The sequence below is a fragment of the Pelobates fuscus genome, chromosome 3 (genome assembly GCF_036172605.1).
Source record: "Pelobates fuscus isolate aPelFus1 chromosome 3, aPelFus1.pri, whole genome shotgun sequence".
Taxonomy (NCBI): Eukaryota; Metazoa; Chordata; class Amphibia; order Anura; family Pelobatidae; genus Pelobates; species Pelobates fuscus.
The window spans coordinates 350,632,933-350,654,397 of NC_086319.1; the positions used below are offsets into that span (position 1 = coordinate 350,632,933).

A 21,465-nucleotide genomic window follows, 5' to 3' on the forward strand; every position below is an offset into this window, starting at 1 on the left:
CAGTAACCTGTGTTTATTATACATTACCCCCCATAGCCAGTAACCTGTGTTTATTATACATTATCCCCCCATAACCAGTAACCTGTGTTTATTATACATTATCCCTCCCATAGCCAGTAACCTGTGTTTATTATACATTATCCCCCCACAACCAGTAACCCGTGTTTATTATACATTATCCCCCCATAGCCAGTAACCTGTGTTTATTATACATTATCCCCCCCATAGCCAGTAACCTGTGCTTATTATACATTATTCTTCAAATGTCTGGGAAGTCACAGCACTTACTGTAGCCTTTGCTCTAGTCATTCTCCTAGGAGAGGCATTTGCAGCTTTTAATGCTTTCTCAAACACTTCTAGATCCTGTTTGCACACAACTGTGCCATTCGAGGCATACGTGCAGTCAGGTGGTAGAACCTTTTTGGCCAGGCATGAAGTGGTGGTGGTGCTTGCTTGAACAGTGGTTTCTTCAGGAAGAGGTACAGCTTCTTCAGGGGTACTGGTAGCTGAATCTAGAGGAACACTGGTTGCATTAACTACCGTGGTCTGAGTACTCTTATGGGTCACGGAGCGGGGACAGGGCTGGCAGTCTCCAGGCTGTCTTTCCGGAATGATAGGGTAAGTCCATATGGCACCAGACAGAAGAGATCTTGGCCTAGGTGGATGAGTTGGGCAGAGAGATATGAAATGCCCTCTTTTCCCACAGTATAGACATAGACCATGGGCTCTCCTGCGGTCTTTTTCCTTAGTGGGCAATATAGTTCTGGTGAAACCAATCTCCATGGGTTCCTCCATGTCCACTGTAGTTTCACGGCTAGCTGGAGTATAAACAGGGTTACAAGGCGGGTCCACGCTGCAACAAGATGGGTTTCTTGTATTCATAAAATAATTCCTCTTCTCTAGGCAACCGGGTTCTGCGAGAACCTGAAGTAGGCTTGGAAGTTGCTTTGCTTGCTGCAAAAACACTGAGAATCCATTGCGGACATAAACAACTCCCAGGAGTCCAAGACAGTACTTCTCTCCTGCAGCTTCTGGTGTGCCCACGACTTAATCCGCCAGGTACATAGGTTAATAGCGGAGCGAACTTTGATAAAGTCGGTGGTGTAGGTTCTAGATTTCAGGGCAAACAGTAGCTCACAATCCGTCTTGAACATCGGGAAAGCAGAACGGGAACCGTCGAACCTGTCAGGCATAATGACATACAGTTCTGGGTATACATGTTCCGGGATTGGAAGTGTTGCTCCTTTAAATGCCAATGAACATCTCTGCAAATCCATAACATTCTGGGACAGGTTGGAGACTTACTCGGCCAGGGAGGTGAGTAATTTGTATAACTCTGCGGACTCCATTGGTCAGTTCATCTGTAATGAGTCTTACCTGATCGGGAGTCCAGCTCGCAGAGTTATACGCTCACCCTTGCAAAATAGACACAGACCAGGGTGACCAGGTAAGACACCACCTGGCCTGTGAGTCTGTGCACAGGTGCATTCCTGGAAAAGTGCTCCAAGTAGCTGTACAGTAGGGATTAGCAGAAGCGTAGTCAAGGGAAGCCAAAATCAGGGAAGCCAGAGATCAGAGTAGTCCAGGAGGAAGGCCAAGGTCAGAAGCCGGAATCAGACAGGAAACAATGAAACGCAGAGACAGGACCCAAACAAGGGAACCAGAGTCAATGAACTGACACCCCTCCCAGGGAGAGGCAGGCTTTTATACCCAGCCAATTTATATGGGATACAGGTGTGCTAGAGCAGCCATGGATAAGTTCAGCTCCCAGTGCTGGAAACAAGGCAAGGACACCTATACAACAATACAAAAAATGGCTGGATAGCACAGTGGCAAACGAGCAGGGCTCAAGAAGCCAAAGTCCAGGGTTCAAATCCCCATTACACCACTACAGTCCTGAAGGACTCATCTGATCTCTGCTGTAAGGACAGCCCCCCAAAAAGTCATTTTTAGGGCTAGAACATCAGTCTGCTTTTTTTTTTCTGTGTAATCTAATTGCAGTTGCCTGCCTGCCTGCCACTGTGTGTGTGTGTGTCAGGCTCACAGCATATACTGTGCCCACCTGCCCAGTGCCACCACTCATATCGGGTGTCACAATAGTTTCCATTTAAAAAAAAACAAAAAACTTTTTTGACTGTAATATAATAGCAGTCAGTTTCCTTCACTCGTGTGCGTTTCAGGGCCTGCCAGGGCACAGTGTCACACCAGTGCAACTCATATCAGGTGTAACAATAGTGTACATTAAAAAAAAAAAACTAGAAATTTGACTGTGAAATAATAGCAGTCAGTTTCCTTCACACGTGTGCGTTTCAGGGCCTGCCAGGGCACAGTGTCACACCAGTGCAACTCATATCTGGTGTAACAGTAGTGTACATTTCAAAAAAATATAGGGGGCTTGTTGTCACCTTTCTGGGACCCTTGGTGTTGTACGTGGCTGGGTGGAAGAAGAGACCTTTAATGACATCAGTGAGGACAAGGAACGGGACATGGCTAGCTTGGTATCCAACCTTGTGCAAATGGGGAGATTGCGGTTGTGCAAATCGACTGTTTGCGGTTGTTTGCGGTGCGTTAAACGGGGAGTTTGGTCTGTCACTGTGAAGCGGGCGTAACCCTTACACTACCTGATTGATACAACATCATACCTGATGTTTTAAAGCACGTTATTCCAAACAATTTAGGAATGTTAGGTGATTTATGCCCTTTATGGATTAAAATCAGACACTGCATCAACGATGTAATTTTCCATGGGAGTTTTGCCATGGATCCCCCTCCGGCATGCCACAGTCCAGGTGTTAGTCCCCTTGAAACAACTTTTCCATCACTATTGTGGCCAGAAAGAGTCCCTGTGGGTTTTAAAATTCGCCTGCCTATTGAAGTCTATGGCGGTTCGCCCGGTTCGCCCGTTCGCGAATATTTGCGGAAGTTCGCGAACAGAAAATTTTATGTTCGCGACATCACTATTGATCAGTAAAATTTCAGAGGCATGATCTATACACTAAAACTGCTTCATTAAGCTAAAGTTGTTTTGGTGACTATAGTGTCCCTTTAATGTCAAAATAGCTGAACTGAAAACAATTTCTAAGTCAGCTATGCTTCAATTTGAACCTTAAAAGAACTCTAACATGTTAGCAATACAAATCTGTATTCATAACGTTACCATTCCTAGTGTATTATTTCCCCCCGACCTTCCCAGTTAGGCACTGAAATGTTAATGCTGTCTTTTTAATTTTGTACACCATTTCTAAAGATATAATATTCATCACTTCATTGTTAAAACAAACGTGTTATAACTTTGTGTGCAATCCCATGTCTGCCAAGGTCAGATGTTACATAACTACCCACATTGAAATATAGCCATGTCTCAGCTTTACCTGATGGGAGAAGTTCAGCTTTAATTACATTGATCTCTCTTTTCTTTCTGCTCAGACTTATCAAACTGTCGCCAACATACAAAATTGCTGGGACTAAGAAATACACATGGAACATGGGTTCCTGGATGAGTCCAAAACTGCTATGTATTATGATCTGAAAATAGTTAACATATTCTATGTGAATAACTAATTGTACACTTTAAAGATAAAATACTTAACACATTATAATATGATATTCTGAGAGGTTATTTAAATATACAATGAGATGTTCGGAGTAGACACAAAATTGCATCATATTTCCACATCTCCCAACATGCTCTTCAGAACCAATGCTCAACCCCATAACCTCCCTAAAACATCCAACCAGGGCATTTACAACCAACCTCATTTTCCTAGACCCTCACCCACCCCCAGTTAAAATCTCCACATGCAGCTGCATATTTTTGTCACCCCTCTTTCCAGTACATTACCCCGCATCTCCAGCAGATCTGCCCTCACTCCACCATTTCTTTTCTCCTGCCAGTGTATCTCTCACACATATACTCTTAAACACACTTACATACAGACTCACCCACATGTGTACAGATCTAAACACAATCGTATAAATTTTCAAACAGACTCACAATAACACAGACTTGTACATATGCACAATGTCCTAAAGTTTGGTGTGAGTGAGAGAGGACTGGTTGTGACACAATTACTTCACTGTTCCACCATTGAGTTGCAGGAGTTGGTTTCTGTAGCTGGAGCAAGACAGTACTGGAAGGGGAATAAACCCCAAAGATGGAAGGCAAAAGATGCCACTACCTTCCAAGTCCTACCTAGGTCCAAAGGACCTAACCAGGCCCCCGGTACGATGATCAACAATAGTGTATGTGTGTAGATAAATATCTAGACCCCTGGCACTGCAACCAAATAATAAGCAACATCCATGCCTGTATGTCAATCAGCAGCTTTAATCCCTATCTTCTTCTGTGTGTCTCCATAAACAACTTTATACACACAAGACCTAATCCATTTTTTGTGACACAGAGCATTGAAATTAGATGAGCCAGTTATACTGTTCAATGAAAAAGTAGGGGCTATACTAACAAGATAATATATATTGTGGAATTTCTACATTTAAAAAAGTCAATCTTTACAGTGAGCAAATATAAACAATACATTTCTACAAATCTGAAGATATAGTTATTTATTTACTGAATATAACTGAAAGAAATAAAAAGTAAAACTCTGCAATTGAGACATGTGCTAATGTTTGGTCACTTTTTCAGCTGATCCACTAATTGATCCAGTAGTGATTTTTTTTTACAGTTTATAAACCCATTTTTTTTTTTTTTTTTAACTCGTTAAGCCTGTTGCTAAGTCTGCTGGCTATTAAAAAGCTTAATAAATTGTCTGAGTTCTGGAACTGTTCTATACATCATGAAATAAAACATAACTTTTACAAATCAGGGAAAGCTTGTAGCTTTCAATATCTGAAATACCATTAATCAAAAGAAATTAGGGGAATCTTGAAATATTAAGAAAACCAAAATAAATCTCCAATAGTTTTACTCTGGCCAGTAAAGCAAAAGTTTCATATTATAGACAAGTAGATTTGACTGGCAATGGAATAGTTGTGCAGATATGCTTGCCCACTGTACAGATATGCTTGCATTAAGAGTTCACATTTTTTCACAAAAGTGTAAAAGTGAAAGGGACACTATAGTCACATGAACAACTTTAGCTTAATGAAGCAGTTTTGGTGTATAGAACATGCCCCTGCAGCCTCACTGCTCAATCCTCTGCCATTTAGGAGTTAAAACCCTTTGTTTATGAACCCTAGTCACACCTCCCTGCACGTGACTTGCACAGCCTTCCATAAACACTTCCTGTAAAGAGAGCCCTGTTTAGGCTTTCTTTATTTCAAGTTCTGTTTAATTAAGATTTTCTTATCCTCTGCTATGTTAATAGCTTGCTAGACCCTGCAAGAGCCTCCTGTATGTGATTAAAGTTCAATTTAGATATTGAGATACAATTATTTAACCCCTTAAGGACACATGACATGTGTGACATGTCATGATTCCCTTTTATTCCAGAAGTTTGGTCCTTAAGGGGTTAAGGTAAATTACATCTGTTTGAAAGTGAAACCAGTTTTTTTTCATGCAGGCTCTGTTAATCATAGCCAGGGGAGGTGTGGCTAGGGCTGCATAAACAGAAACAAAGTGATTTAACTCCTAAATGACAGTGAATTGAGCAGTGAAATTGCAGGGGAATTATCTATACACTAAAACTGCTTTATTTAGCTAAAGTTATTTAGGTGACTATAGTGTTCCTTTAACTTTTATTCACTTAAAAAAAAAAACCAAGAAAACATGTTATTTTGCCAGTGGTGTCAACATTTGCATTATCCAGAAAAAGTTTTTTAATATATATACTGACCAAAGCTTGTGTAAAACGTCCTTACCATAATGTACAACAGTACATATAAATGATGGGTCAACCAAAAGCCCCGAAAACTGATGCGTCGGAAATGTCGGGAAGAAAAGACATACATCAAAGCAAGAATTGCCAAAAGTATCACACCGGTAAGCCCTTTGATTAATAAACAATTGTTAGTATATACAAAATATATGTCACTCTATTTTAAACCCATTCAGCTTCTAAACACAAAACAATATATGCTTGAACTGAAAATAAAAATAAAAAATTGCAACAATATATACAAATGACTAGAAATAGGTGAAACTTGATTTTTTAAAAGTTGCTACCACCACTATTATTTCATTACAATAATCTTAAAACATGCTTAGGTATGCAGAAGCCTACATATTGTAATGCTCTATCTGTGGTCACACAACCTCTTTTGAGGAAGCCTTGATTTATTTATCATTCCAATAAAAAATGCCCTCTTCTCCAGATCAAATAACAACACTTCAAATGTCTTGAATGGTAACATTTACTATTCAATCCAGGCATGATCTTTTTTACATTTATGAGTATTTTGATTTGGTAATTGTATTAAATTATATTTTACATTCCAATACTGACTGTGTCTCTTTCCTTACTTTTTGTACACTTGGTAAACAGGCACATAAAAGAATAGCTTATCTTATGATAAGACATGGTAATTTCCAAACAAGAACAAGCTCTGACAGTTGCTTGTATTGTAGTATTTATTAAACTTGCACTATCTTCATCTTAAAACGTACATTCTATGATGTTTAGACTGACCATAGCCCATACTTATTCTGACAGCAGTTCTACAAGAAATAATTTATCTTTTTATTAAGATATCCTCAGCTGTTTAGTTGGGGAATTATCTTATTCTTTAGACTAGAACAGTTGTAATAAATGTAAAATTATATGTTGTTATTGTCACACTTGTTTTTGTCTTGTATGTAAACTGCACTATTTTGTCATATGTACGATAAAATGAGAAAACTTTTTCAATGAAAAAAAGATGAAAAAAAAACAAAAAACATACATTCTAAATGTAGTGTTATGTGACTGAAACTATTAGGGTCATATAACACTATTCAGAATAGCAGACACATACTCTAATAGAAGTAGACTATGATGGTGTAGGTGTAGACTGTATAGGTCGTGGTTATGTGCTAGAGGTTTGTGAAGAAGGCATGTCACAACACTTAGAAGTGTAGATAGTTCAGGATGCCACATAGTAGAGAATTGAGTGTGGGTGTTTAGCGAGAAAGCAGTCAATTCCTCAATTTTTTTGCAAAGGCATTACATCGAATTGAATGCATTACAATATAACAACAGGATTAATTTTAGATGTTGAGAAGTACAACCTGTTGAGAAGTACAGCCCGTAGTACAATACACCCATTGTGTAAATACAAAGTGAAAGTGGCAGTGAAAGTGGCTGCTGTACAGAGATACCTGGTATATCTAAATCAGGCATAGATATAGGTGTCCTCACATGGTATGAGAGTTTTCTCATAGAGGAACTATGGGGTAAAGCCATGGGTATCTCATCACGAAGCTGATTCTCTAAATGAACCATACACAACGTAAAATGTACCGTAATTGATATAAAAACAAATAATGCAACGTCCGTATATTAACAGATACAATAATGATTGTAATTGTTAAAATAAATAAGTATGTAAAGGGCTGTCACGCCATCTGGGATGTATGGAACTCCCGTCTCTGTAAAGAGAGGGGAAGAAAGGAATATGAGAGGGTGGTATGGGGGTGTAAGAGGGTGTTAATGTTCTTTATGTGGACTAGATAGTTTTCAAGAATCTGCACCAGGGGTCCCATGTCCCATGCATATAGCTGATATTGTTTGGACAGGGAGTGAGATAACTCCTCCATGATTATAATACTTTCAACTTTCTGTATCCAGTCCCATATGGACAGGTGATTAACTTTTTTTCCAATATAGTTTTTCCAGGTGTTGAATAAGGACGTCTGGGCCTTGGGCAGGTTATCTGGTGTGGGAATAAAAATAAAAATTTTGGGTTTGAGTGGGATCATCATCCCTAGGACATGCTGGCCGCACAGGACCAGAACCTCTGTTTCACTAGGCACGACCACCAGATGTGGGCTGAGTTACCTTGTGGTTGAAGGCATTTCCAGCACTGGTTAGATGAGTGCAGGAAAAGTGACTGGAGTCTGGATGGGGTGTAGTGCCATCTGACTATCTTTTTATAATTGCTCTCTTGAGCTGATAAATTTAGGGAAAACGTATGAATGCACCTAAAAAATTAACCCCAATTATCTGCTGATAAGGGAGAGGCTTAGCTCTCTCCCAGTTGTAAGTGTAAAGTGGAAGCTGCGTGGGCGGAGTGGTTTGCAACAGGGAGTACATAATGAAGATGTGTTTGCGCTTAATGGATTGTGTTGAACAATGATGTTCGAAACTGGTGAGTGCTCTATTCCCCTTCCTTAGTAGTGGAGTTGCTTGTATGAAGTATCAAATTTGGTTGTGATGGCGTTTCTGTAGTGCTAAGTGATCTGCATGGGGAAAGAGGGTAGCTAGCGATTTAGCTTCGGAGTCATCTATTGTGGCCCCTAATGTCTCCCGTGTGTCCTGGTTGAAACAGTGGATTATGGGAGATTGGGTAAAGAGGATATGTATATGAGGAGAACTCTTTGTGGTGTCTAACATGAGCCCACATCTTAAGCATGGGGGTAATAGTGGGGTAGGCTTGGTGTTGTAGGAAACTTTTTTCTGACTTGTGCCATGGTAGCGTATGTATAGGGATCCAGAGGTAGGAGTTCTCAAACTGAACCCACTGTTTCGGGGAGGCTGTATCTGCCCAGTCATATATCCTCGTTAGTAGTATGGCATTGTGATACATTTCTATATTCAGTAGCCCTAGTCCCCCTTCTTGTTTTGGTCTTGTTAATAGGGAGTAAGGCAGTCTCGGATGTTTGTGTGCCCATGTGAAGGCCGTAAACATTTGGTGGATTGTGGTGAATAAGAGCTTCGGGAGGGAAATGGGTAGAGTACGAGCGGGAGAATGTTCAGCTTTAAGATGTTCAGTCTACAACACAACCTGAAGTGTGGGACGTTCCACGACTGGAGGTCCTTCGAGATGGATTGTAGTAATGGCGGGAAATTACAATCATATAATTGTAGTAGAGAGTTGGGAATTTATACTCCTAAGTATTTTAGGGATGGGTTGGCCCATGCAAAAGGATATGATTGTTGCAGGGACAGGTTGGTTGCATGTTGTATGTTTAATGGTAGAATTTTACATTTGCTAAGATTTGCTGTATTGTTTCATCTCTTGCATTATATGGGGCAGGGACTGTATTGGATCTGATACTACGAATAGCATGTCATCTGCAAAAGCAGATATCTTGTGTACCACCTCTCCCACCTGGAATCCCTAGATGTGGGGGTTGGGTCTAATACCTTGTATAAAAGGATCTAGAACTAGCACGAACAGAAGGGGTTAGAGTGAGCACCCCTGTCTCGTGCCATTGGTTATCGACAAAGTTCTGACAGTTGGCCATTTATGCGCAGTTGTGCTGTCGGTTTGGAGTAAAGGGCACCGAGCCAACGCAACCAGTTATTACCAAAGCCCATGTGTTCAAGGGTGGCCTGCATCAGTGTCCAGTCTACCCTGTCAAACGCCTTTTCGGCATCGATTGACAGAAGCAGACTGGAGCTACTGGATAATTTGGTGAAGTGGATTAGATTAAGAATTTTGGTTGTGTTGTTCTTAGCCTTCCGTCCTGGGATGAAACCCGGCTGGTCTGGAGTGTATCAATACAGGAAGAAGGGGACAGAGGTGGTTAGCTAAAATTTTGGTAAACATTTTGAGGTCTATATTGATCAGGGATATAGGCCTGTAACTCCCACATATATAAGGGTCTTTCCCCAGTTTGGGTATAAGAGTGATCATGGCGTTTAGTGCTTGTGAGGGGAGTATTGGATTTTTGAGTAGAGAGTTAAAAGATTGGAGGAAGGGGTTGCAGAGGTTGGATGCAAAGGTTTTATAATATTTCTCCTTGAGGCCATCCGGGCCTAGGCTCTTTCCCAGTGGAAGGGTTTTTGTTGCCTGTATAAATTTGTCACTAGTGATAGGGAGGTCGAGGGATCTTTGGGCATTGGGTGGGATTGTCATTTTTATTAGTTTTGTTAGACATTCAGTGATCTCTGTGGGTGTAGGAGGGGTGTTTCTCAGATTGTAAAGTTTAGAGTAATTGTCATGATTCTGAGCAGGTCAGAGAGGAGACTTATGCCGGGGTTAACTTCAGGTAGTTTATTGGAGTTAGTAGACATGGTTTAGAGAAAGGTAACAAAAATAATAACAGGATAAAAAGAAAAAAGGAATAATAAAGATAAAAGGAGGAAGCACAACCTAGAAACAGAATTATAGGTGAGTATGAAGGAGCAGTAGTAGAAGGATTAGAAGTTTAGGCAATATGCTCCAAAGCAGGTATACAGGAGACAGGAAAACCTATCAGTCAAATAATAGGTAACAAGTAAACATAATATTATCAGACAATAATAAGCAGCATAATAAAGGATAATGTAATTCAGGTTGGTTCTAAGTTAAGGTGAACATTCTCTTTAGTTTGAAGGATTTGTACAGAAGTTACCAGATATGTGGATAATGGTTTTCCAGGATGGTTGCAATTAATAGAATGTTATTAAAGTCCAGGCAGGTTAGATCCAAAACAAATAAGGAATAGTTAGAAAACAAATTCCAGTTTGAATTAAAGCAGGATGTTTGGATGAATCAGTATGGATCAAGTTGAAATCAGAGTTAAGCAGGTTATCAGGAATCAGTTTGAGTCAGGAACAGGTGTCTGTATCAGACCATAAACAAGTATCAGAAAGTTCCTGGTGTACACAACTTCTCTCAATGTAAAGGCCCTTTTTAACTCCTTTTAATTGGGTGTGGCCTTTTATAGCAGACTTGGAAGATCATATGAGGCAGGTGAGAGCAACTGAGGATTGACTAGGGAGGCCACTAGAGGCGAGAAACAGGTATTGCAGTAATAAAATAAAACAATATCTTGGTTGTCCTGACAGTAATAGTCATGGAAGGCCATTGTAATTCCGCCATTAAGTGTGATTTTAGCCCCTTTTCAGTAGTTATGGATGATATGAAGGTGTTTTACCTTTGTTTCTGTAAGGCGTGTGCAAAGAGTCAACCGCTCTCCTCCCCCCCTTGGCGCAGTATAGACTTTTGGTTATTAGGAGTTTGCATTTCGTTTGCATGCCCAAGAGGATGGATAACTTGGTTCTCTTTTCTGTCAAGTGTTTATAGGTGGTCAAGCCCAGGTCAATTTTATGTTGACTTTGCAGGGTCCTAATATCCTGGATAAGCTGTGAAGTCTTTGCTTCCCTACGTTTTTTGAGTGGTAGATGCAATTTGGATTATTTTGCCCCTTATTGTACTTTTGTGTGCCTCCCAAATAATGGGGTTGGTGGAGTATGGGTAAGTGTTGAGAGAGAAGTATTGATTCAGTTCTGTTTCAAGTTTAGCCACCACTTCGGTGTCATTCAAGAGTGTGTCGTTCAATTTTCATTGGGCCCTAGATGGGTGTAGGGATAGGATTGTTATAGCTAGGGAAAGCGGTGCGTGGTCTGACCAGGCGATCAGGCCATAGGTACACTGGTTGACAAGGTTAAGAAATCTGTGTGGTAGGAAGAACATATCGATCCTCGAGTAAGAACCTGGCAGGTGTGGGTTAAAGGAGTAATCTTTTTTTGTGGGGTGCAGTGTTCGCTAGCAATCATATATTTGGTGCGAGTCGAGTAGTGTTTGCATTGTCCTACGCTCAAAGGATAGGTATGCCTGTGATTGGAATGTTGTGTCTAGATTCCTGTCCAGTGACATGTTAAAGTACCCTCCCAGTATTTGGAGGCCATCTGAGAAGTGCTCCAATTTTGTGAGAATTTTACGGAGGGAGGTATTCTGTTTTTTGTTAGGAAGGTAGATGTTGGCCAAGGAGACCAAGGTTGCACCTATGAGACCTTTAACAAAGATAAATCTTCCACCATCATCTACACTTTGTTCTTTATATGTAAAGGGAATGTTGGCCTGGAACAGAATCATCACTCCCCGTGATTTCAACACAGCATAGTTACTGAAGCAACCCGTGGGGTAGCACTTGCTCCTAAGGGAGAGTGCTGAGTGTTTCCAGAAATGTGTTTCTTGAATAAAAATCACCTCCGCATCATGTTTTTGGTAATCTAAAAGTGTCATGTGCCTTTTCTCGCGGGTATTAAGCCCTCTTGCATTGTTTGTAAGTAAGCGTAAAGAGGCCATGGTGTTATTCCCTAGGGTGAGTGATGCGTTATTGTTTTCTCCCTGTGTTTCCCCTCAGCCCGGGTATATTGCGTTGACAGCAATCAAAAGGTACAATAAAACAAATTAAAATAAAAGCAATTTGAACGGAAAATAAACACAGGTAACAACAAAATAAGAAATATATACAGGTTGAAAGATCCAGAATGAGTTTCTAGGTTCATATTGAAATATGTAGACTCACGGTCACTGGTGTTTATCCCTGAGATATACCAGAGTCTGCAGGGTACTGGAATTACAACCTGTAACACCACTGTGAGCCTATGGGGAGGGCTGTGTGGCTCTGAAGGAGTGGTCACAGTTAAACGGGTTAGGAAAAGGTAGTGGAGGCGTATAGGCCGCCTTATGGTAATGGGTGTTCTTTAAGTCCGGAAGATATGTTTAGCCCAGGTGTGGGTAATCAGGTCATAATCCTTGGAGTGTAATGTAAGCGGTGTGGAGATTTTGTTTTGTTTGTAAAGTAGGTGTGTAGGGCATCAACTTCTTGCACCTGACCCTGCTGTTCTGGTAGAGAGGGAGCGAGTGGGAAGATTGTGGCGGAGACAAGGTCACTGAGCAGCTTAGGTATATATACATATGTAGTTCAGTTATATGGATTTTTTATTTTTTAAAGGGATTTAGTTTGTTTATGTCAAGTATGACCAAACTGTGTATCAATAGTACCTGTGGAGCGGTTGTCATGTCGAGGATGTACAAGGGAAGCTTTAGTTATCGTTTGCTATAATCAGATCTGCATATTAAGACTACTAAGAATAAGTTAGAGCAATAATGGTTAACTATCTGAGCTCTATTAAGTCACTCCGTATGCATGGAATAGTTTAAGGTAGGTCATTGGGTGGATTGTGGTGGGAACGTGTCTTGGTGTATGCAGTAAGCAACACAGGACATATTTTGTAAGAACACAAGACCTGTCTCGGAACCTCACAGCGGCAATGTATGTGATCACCCATTATATTCTCTGGAGTGCAGGGGACAGTGTGTATCTCAGTCTCTTGGGGTGGACTGGGCATTGTCCCCTACTAACTGGAGAGAGTTCTCCCTGGGCTTGGTGTCTCAGTGTGGATTCGCTGGACGTGTCCATGCTCTTTAGTCCTTTGCTGCATATCAGTGTCCCAGATAGGTGTTGGTGCAGTGGGATGGTACCGGTTCAGTAGGGGAAGACAATGGCAGGGAAAGTCTGTCCAGGCACTTAAGGTGCAGTCCAATGCATGGAAGTAGACTTATGGTGATGCTACACTATTTCGGTGTCATTTGGTCCCGTCTGCGCCGCTTGGTTGTTCCAATCTTTGTTTCTTCATGGGAGTTCTCCCTCTCAATGGCTGTATGTTATTTGGACGAAGGTGTTCTGGCACATACCAGTCCATGACTTGTATATCAGGTAGGTCCAGGGCTCTGGTGAAAGGTGTAACGTCTTGGTGTGTCACCAATGAGATCCCCTTGCCCCTATGAGTAACTATGAGGGCAAAGGGGAATCCCCAGCGGTATCTGATGTTCTGCGCTCTCAATTGGTCTGTTATCGGCTTCAAGGCTCTATTTGCCTGTAAGGTGAGCCATGAGAGATTGGGATATATTTGGATTTCATGTCCATTAAATAAAAGCGGTGAGGTAGAATGTCTTCCTTCACTGAATAATATTGCAGACAAAAAATTATGTCTTGGGGTGGGGTTGTTCAGTTGTGCAATTCTTGAGGCATAGGGAATGGTGGGCTCTGTCAAAGAGCATGGGAGCGTCCACTGCTTCATTTTGTACAAAGTTAAAAAGTTCCTTTAAGCTAGCCTGGAGGTTCTTGTTTGCCGCCTCTGGTAGGCCTCTAATTCGCAAATTATTTATGCAACCATGGAGTTGAGTGATTTCAATTGAGTCTGTACAGTTTCTCTATCATCCTCCAGGTCCCGGACCCTGAGGCCAACCTGGCGGATTTCGGAGCTTAGGCCCTTCAGCTTAATTCGGAACGTGGTTTCCAGCATCCCTAACTTTGTCTCCAAATCTCTGCGAGAAGGTAGGTTTCTGAGTATTTCCTTTATGTCCGAGTCTGCAGATCTTGCCGAGCCTTCTGATATCGTTTGGCTTAGCGGGTTGTATTCTGGCTGAGAAGCCATCAGCGCAATATTGGAATCCGATGACTCCGAAATGCGGTCCGCGTAGTCTTTAAATAGTTTTGGTGACCGAGCTCGGTTTTGCACCTGAGGTTTTTACCGGACCCTTTAGTGCATTTAGAGTTCCCCATCCTTGTTTAACCCCTTAAGGACCAAACTTCTGGAATAAAAGGGAATCATGACATGTCACACATGTCATGTGTCCTTAAGGGGTTAAAACCTCCAATTAGGCAGGTTATGAGCCTGTTAGTCTCTGAAATGATTCAATGTTCAGCCATTCAGCTAGGCAGTCGGCTACGCCCCCTTCCTCCATCCTTTTTATATTCTCTACTTTTTAAGTCCGTAATGGAAGGTACCTTTGGAGACCTCCAATACTTAAGGGATTTATTTGCTAACAATAAAAAAAGGATTACGCATTATGCAGCATAACAAGAGGAGTGTTGTTGTGAAGGAGACGTATTCCTGCTGGATAGGCCAAAATCCAACAGCCACTAGCGATACACATGAATGGAATTACCTCTTTCCAGAATTTTTTAATCAGGGCAGTACCACCAGATATGTATAATCAAAGCTTTATTAGTGACAGCACACATCAAGAATAGATGGGTTCCACTTGTGTAACTTATCTGGTGTGTGGTACCATCTTGTAAGTAGCATCAGAGAGTCCTAATGAGAAATATTCTGATTTATCATAGTTAATGGAGAACAAAGAAAAAGCACTTCCATCAGGGAAAAAAGCAAATCGTCTGCATATGAGTTGAGTTTATAGTCAACAGATCCGGCACAAAAGATTGCTTTGTTAGCTCTCACAGTGCTCAAAAAGGGCTCTAATGTAAGGGCCAACAATAGAAGTGAGAGAGAGCAGCCTTGTCGGTTGCCGTTTCTGATATATACCGGGTCAGATAGTAAGCCATTTATGTGGATTTGAGCATAAAAGGCCTATTATCTGACCCATTGCTTTGGCCCGACCTTGAACCCATTGCCTCCAGTTTGGACCAAAGCCAAACACCCACAGAACCCCCTCCAAAAAGAGCCAGTCTACAGAATCAAACACTTTCTCAGCATCAGTGCATAGAAACAGTGAAAGGAATTTCAAATATCCTGCCTTCAATAGTAGATTAACCACTCTGGTTCTAAAAAGTGCTAAATCCATTAGGATTTTTATTTTTAGAAATGAACTTTGTTACTTATCCCCAGATGTCAATCAGTCAGCCTGAAGTGCTTATTTCTGATACTTTAATTAAATAACTCTAAATGCAGGCAATTATCCAGAGCACCTGGCTTGCAAAGACTTCTCTGTAAGATGCACTATAGTGCTATAGTAATTGGACAGCCACATAGGTCTGTACTGAGCAAGAAAGACAAGTAGAGCAAGTACACGGCAAGTATATATTTCATATATTTCCATAGAAAGTAAGCAAAACAAATCATATATATATTTTTTCTTTGAAGTTATATGAGCTAAATTGTTATTTTTTAATTTAATTTTTTATGTAGTGTTCTTTTAATGGAACACAAATGTTTCATTACACAAATTTGAACAAATGTGTATTCCTAACACTATAGAGCCCGGGTATGAAAATTGACTTACCTCTGCGCTGCTGTCCAGTCTGAGATAATTGAGATCGATGATCTCAGAGCTTTTCCATAGGAAAGCATTAGAAGGCTAGTGCGCATGTACAGCAAAATGCCATGCTGCAGTAACAGATGGTCAGATGGTCAAATATTAACTTTTATTCTTATTTCTGTTCTTTTCTATGTATTTGCAATGTGTAAATATTTTTTTTTTCTACAAGTGTTATCAGTACTATCGCTATACATGCCTGAGGAGTCATTTGACGCATACTCACACTGTATACACTGTATACAGGGTGCACCTTTATTATTTTATTTATGGATTTCACCTGAAATTGTTTTCTCCATTCTTCTTTCCTCATGCAGTATGATGGGATGTGATATGATTAAAGATACGGTAACACCTCTGAACAAATAAACCTTATATAAAGTAGTATTGACTCATTTGGATGTCAACGATTTATAAAGATCAAGGGTGCCCAAAATGTAGATCCCCAGATGTTTTAAAACTACAGCTTCCATGATGCGTTGTCATTCTAAAAGCATTCTAAAGCCATGCAAAGCATCACGGGGGTTGTAGTTCAACAAGGTGGTTCAAGGTGGTTCTACCTTTTGGGCGCCCCTAGTATAGATATTACAACTAGGGACAGGAGAAAAATTCTGCTTTAAATATCACAATTTTTCATTATAGTTTTACAAAAAAATTATTTTCACTTTATTTAAAATATATATTTTTTAATTTTTTTTTTTTTTTTTTTTAAATATCACCTGGTACAGTCTGGAAGAACCACCAATAATACTTCTGCGGTAGATCAGATCTAAATAAAACAATCACAAATTAGCATTAAAATCTGTTTAAATGGCAAGTTTAAACATGCAAAATGTGAGAAACTAATTTTGCTCCTTTCTTTCTATTTATTTTTGTATAATAGTTTTAATTTATATTATGTAATTCTGAGTTAATTTACCTTTCATTAACTATGCATTTCAAAATCAGAAAATATGAGTACAGTAATTTGATTACCAATTATGATCATTTTGTTTTTTTCTTCTCAATAAAAATATATAATTTTCACTTTCATTCATATTAATTTACCCCTTCAAAATAACAAAATTGGTGGCAATAATGTCATAAATAAACTTTCTTTAGCAGGCTTTTCAAGAATTTAGTTGCATTGAAACAACATAAAACTGTTTTGTTAGAACACACTAACTATTCTGCTGTAGATTTGGCAACTATGTTGTCACATCAAAACTCAGTGTTTTGTAAACAGAAAACAATATATTTTATATAAATTGGAAATTAGAACATTGTACTTTTTTAACAATTCAAAAGTTAGAATTTTATATTGCTGTGCACAATGTTATTTTCTAAATTATTAGAAATGTAAAGTGAATTAGAAATGTATTTCAAATAATAGAACTGAAAAAAATAGCTGCCTTGGTTTGACTAGTGTGTCCTAAAATCTGATATTTAATATTGATTAATTTTGAATTCCAGACAATTTGCACTTTAGTGAACAATGTAGACTGTCAATTTTAATATAGTTTGTTTCTCCGTGAGTGAGGTCAATATTAACCATGGGAAAGCTGATGCTTTGGGCTAGAGGAGTTAAAAAATGGAGTTTGGAGAGATAGCTATACCATGTAGAAGCAGGGATGTATTGTTCTTGCCATCTTCTTCCATCCCTTGTTTAGTAGGGTTAAAGACACTAATAATGTCAACTAGACCAGTAATTCCAAAACTAGCCCACACCAATACTCCAGTCTTTGTCAGAAATACATGCATAATGGATTGTTGGAAATAGCTACACCCTGGGTTAAGCTGGGAACCAAATGACAGTGTCCTCTTTTTCATGTGATACACTTTTGGGGGTTTGTGAACAGAAGCATGTGGATGCCTAGCCCTGGTCCTCTATTGGGACAGGAATTATTTTAATAGGACTAAATGTGTGAACACACACTGTGAAAAATTGATACCAGGATCAGGAGATCTTGCCTGGTCCATGGATCAGCAAGCCATCATTATTACCTTCTACATCCACTGAATGGAAAGAATAAGGGGCTAATTTTCTACACTCACCCCTACTTAATCTTTATGTCTTGTGGATTCCATTAATTTTTTTCTGTGTTGAGGGAGCCACTTCTCAGGGTTAGTGCAAGGGTCTGACGAACCCTATATGTGCTATGTTTAGATTGTAAGCTCAAGAGCTACCTAGCTAAGTTCTCTGTACAAAAGGTCTTTAGGGCCTAGACCTTCTTTACCTTTTGTATTGAACTATTTATATTGTAGTGTATTCCTTCCTATTGTATAGCACTGCGGAATATGATGGGGCTTTATAAATGGCAGTCATAATTCTAAATAATTACATATTTTTGTGTGTTGTTTTTTTTTTGTCGTTTTTTTGTTCGTTTAATTTCCTTTACACAAGGGAAGTGTTACGAAAGGATAGGTTTAGATACTTAGGTCATGTTTTCACCCAATGCTGTGGAAACCCAGCAGGCAGTGACATGTTAACCCAGTACTTTTGCCAGCATGCTCCTTTAATTGGAAGTCTTGAGGTCTTGAGTCAGCTCATGAGATATCTAATAAGTAGCGCAGACATTTTTCTGACTTACGAGCGTGACTCATTCAATCTATTTACCCTCTTATCTACTACAAATAATATATAAAGCTGGTGTTTAAATCAGGAGAAAAAAATATGCATAGGTGATATAAAGTATAAATTAAACTTTAGCAGGGAATTTATTTAAAGAGACCTTGTAGGCACCAACACAAAATTTATACAATTTATAGCTTTAAATATATATTTCTTTAGGATTATAAATACCATACTTTTTTTTTTTTTTTTACTGAATACATCTTGTTTGTCTAATCTAAATCAAATTAGGGTCTTGGGACTTTTAACCCTCTCTAAGCAGAAACATGTAGCCGTTTAAATTGTAAAATTGTATGCATATTTATTTAACATGGGTTACATATTTTATTTTAAGTTACAACATATTTTATCTGATTTTCAATTATCATATTTTTTGTAATAAAATGTACCTATCTGAACAAACTTTAAAATGAACAGAGATGTTTTCTTTTTATGATCAGTAAATATATTCTTAAACAAGTCCTGCATATCCCAGAAATGCGAATGTATTTAGGTAACAGGAAAACATTTGTTTGTTACTTCTTGGAATATTACATTAATGTGGTATACTTACCCATCATTAATAAATACTTTATAAATGAGAGTCATAATTCTAAATAATTACATGTTTTTGTGTGTTTTTTCTGTTTGTTTGTTTATTTTCCTTTACACAAGGGATGTGTTAGGATAGGTTTAGATACTTAGGTCATGTTTTCACCCAATGCTGTGGAAACCCAGCAGGCACTGACATGTTAACCCAGTACTGTTGCCAGAATGCTCCTTTAATTGGAAGTCTTGAGGTCTTGAGTCAGCTCATGAGATATCTAATAAGTAGCGCAGACATTTTTCTGACTTACGAGTGTGACTCTTTCAATCTATTTACCCTGTTGTCTACTACAACTAATAAAACAATACAAAATGGAGAAATAAAGTAAACAGAGTGCAGGTCAGGAGTCCGGAAACAAGTCAAGGGCTCATGAGCTGCACCACTGTAACCACCTAATAGGGAGCTCCAATGAGGGGGTAACCCTGCAAAATATGTAGGTAATAGAAGTAGGTGATGTGTAGAGTCCCACAAGGGGAAACCAACATCAGGAGAGCTCCACTGTATAAAAAAGAAGGGAGGCCCTACCTTTAATCAATCTAAGGATAAAAAAGGATATGCAAACAAAAAGTGTAACTTGAAAAAAAGGGAGATCTACTAAACGGTGCCCAGGGGATCAATGGTCTAGAGTACTAGCTAGCATCTAAGTTCCAGTTCCCCTAGTGTCCGACTGACAGGAAGGTAGTGTAAACGAGGTTAGGGAGAGAGAAAAGTCACAGGGTCCCCAGAGAACAAGGGACCAGGTAATCTGGTCTAAACGCAGATGAAAAGCCTCACAAAAAAAAAAAATAATAATAATTACAAATTAAATTAAATAAAAATAAAAATAAATAAATAAATCTCTCAATTCACCCTAAAAGTTACCTCGACACCTGGTCTAACAACTAGTGTCTACCTGAACCAACTATCCCTACTAAAGTTGTAAATAGATAAATAAACACCTACAAATCAATAACCATAGTGGTAACAAAAATAAAAATGTGCTACCAAGTGCAGAGATTAAAGAAAAAGAACCATTGAAGAACCATTGATCCCCTGGGCAGCGTTTAGTAGATCTCCCTTTTTTTCAAGTTATACTTTTTGTTTGCATATCCTTTTTTTATCCTTAGATTGATTAAAGGTAGGGCCTCCCTTCCTCATTTTTTATACAGTTGAGATCTCATGATGTTGGTTTCCCCTTGTGGGACTCTACACATCACCTACTTCTATCAACTAATAAAACAAGCTTGTGTGAAAGTCACTAATACATAGGTGATTCATCCAATGCCGTGTTAACCCAAAAGCTAGTTTGATGTTAAATCAGCACCTTTGCCAGTATATCACTTTAATTGGAAATCATGAGCAAACTTCTAAGGAGCACAGTCATGTTTCTGACTTACAATTGTTACTAAGCATTACTTACTACTTACCCTGTTATCTACTACAAATAATATATAAAGCTGGTGTTTAAATCAGGAGAATAAAATATGTATATGTGATATAAAGTATAAATTTAACTTTAGCAGTGAATTTATTTAAAGAGACCTTGTAGGCTGCAACACACCCTTTATGCATTTTATAGCTCTAAACATAGATTTCTATGGGATTATAAATGCTGTTTTTTTGTTTTTTTTTTGTTTTTTTTTACTGAATACATCTTATTTGCCTAATCTAAATCAAATTAGGGTCTTGGGACTTAATAATTTTCACTCCCTCTTAGCAGAGACATGTAGCCGTTTAAATTGTAAAATTGTATGCATATTTATTTAACATGGGTTACATATTTTATTTTAAGTTACAACATATTTTATCTGATTTTCAATTATCATATTATTTGTAATGAAATTTACCTATCTGAACAAACTTTAAAATGAACAGAGATGTTTTCTATTTATGATCAGTAAATATATTCTTAAACAAGTCCTGCATATCCCAGAAATGCAAATGTATTTAAGTATCAGGAAAACATTTGTTTGCTACTTCGTGGAATATTACACTAATGTGGTATACTTACCCATCATTAATAAATACTTTAGGAAATAAACATGAAAGAATACTGAGTGGAGTATTACAGAAGATATATATGTTAGCTGCATGGCCCATGCAATGGATCACTGAAAAACAAAGAATCAAATTTATATTTTAGACGTAAGTTGTTTAGATTAAAGAAACACTATCGGGGTTATTCACTGAAGTAAGAATTCTGTAAGTCAGCTACACTTTCCATTCAGCTTCTTCAGCTGACCTTAAATTTGAAATTCACTTTAAATTCTCACTTTAGTAAATAAGCATATAAATGTAATAATTCAATCTTTATGCTTTTTGTAGCTTTTGTTCTAAATAATCACGTTGTATTTCCCAACGCATTTTGTTTCATTTTTACTGAAAATAAACCCATTTCCCGCTATATAAATATATA

General features: G+C 38.8%; 1 protein-coding gene across 1 annotated transcript in view; it reads right to left on the minus strand.

Moving 5' to 3' along the window:
• The window catches only part of LOC134603309 (dual oxidase 1-like), a 208,723-nt gene that overhangs the window by 12,096 nt on the left and 175,162 nt on the right, over positions 1 to 21,465 (minus strand). The window contains exons 25-28 of the mRNA XM_063449164.1: positions 21,061 to 21,160; positions 16,593 to 16,642; positions 5,821 to 5,948; positions 3,372 to 3,525 (exon numbers count right to left, since the gene is read on the minus strand). Coding sequence (XP_063305234.1) covers positions 3,372 to 3,525; positions 5,821 to 5,948; positions 16,593 to 16,642; positions 21,061 to 21,160 — 432 coding nt within the window. The remainder of the gene's footprint in view (positions 1 to 3,371; positions 3,526 to 5,820; positions 5,949 to 16,592; positions 16,643 to 21,060; positions 21,161 to 21,465) is intronic.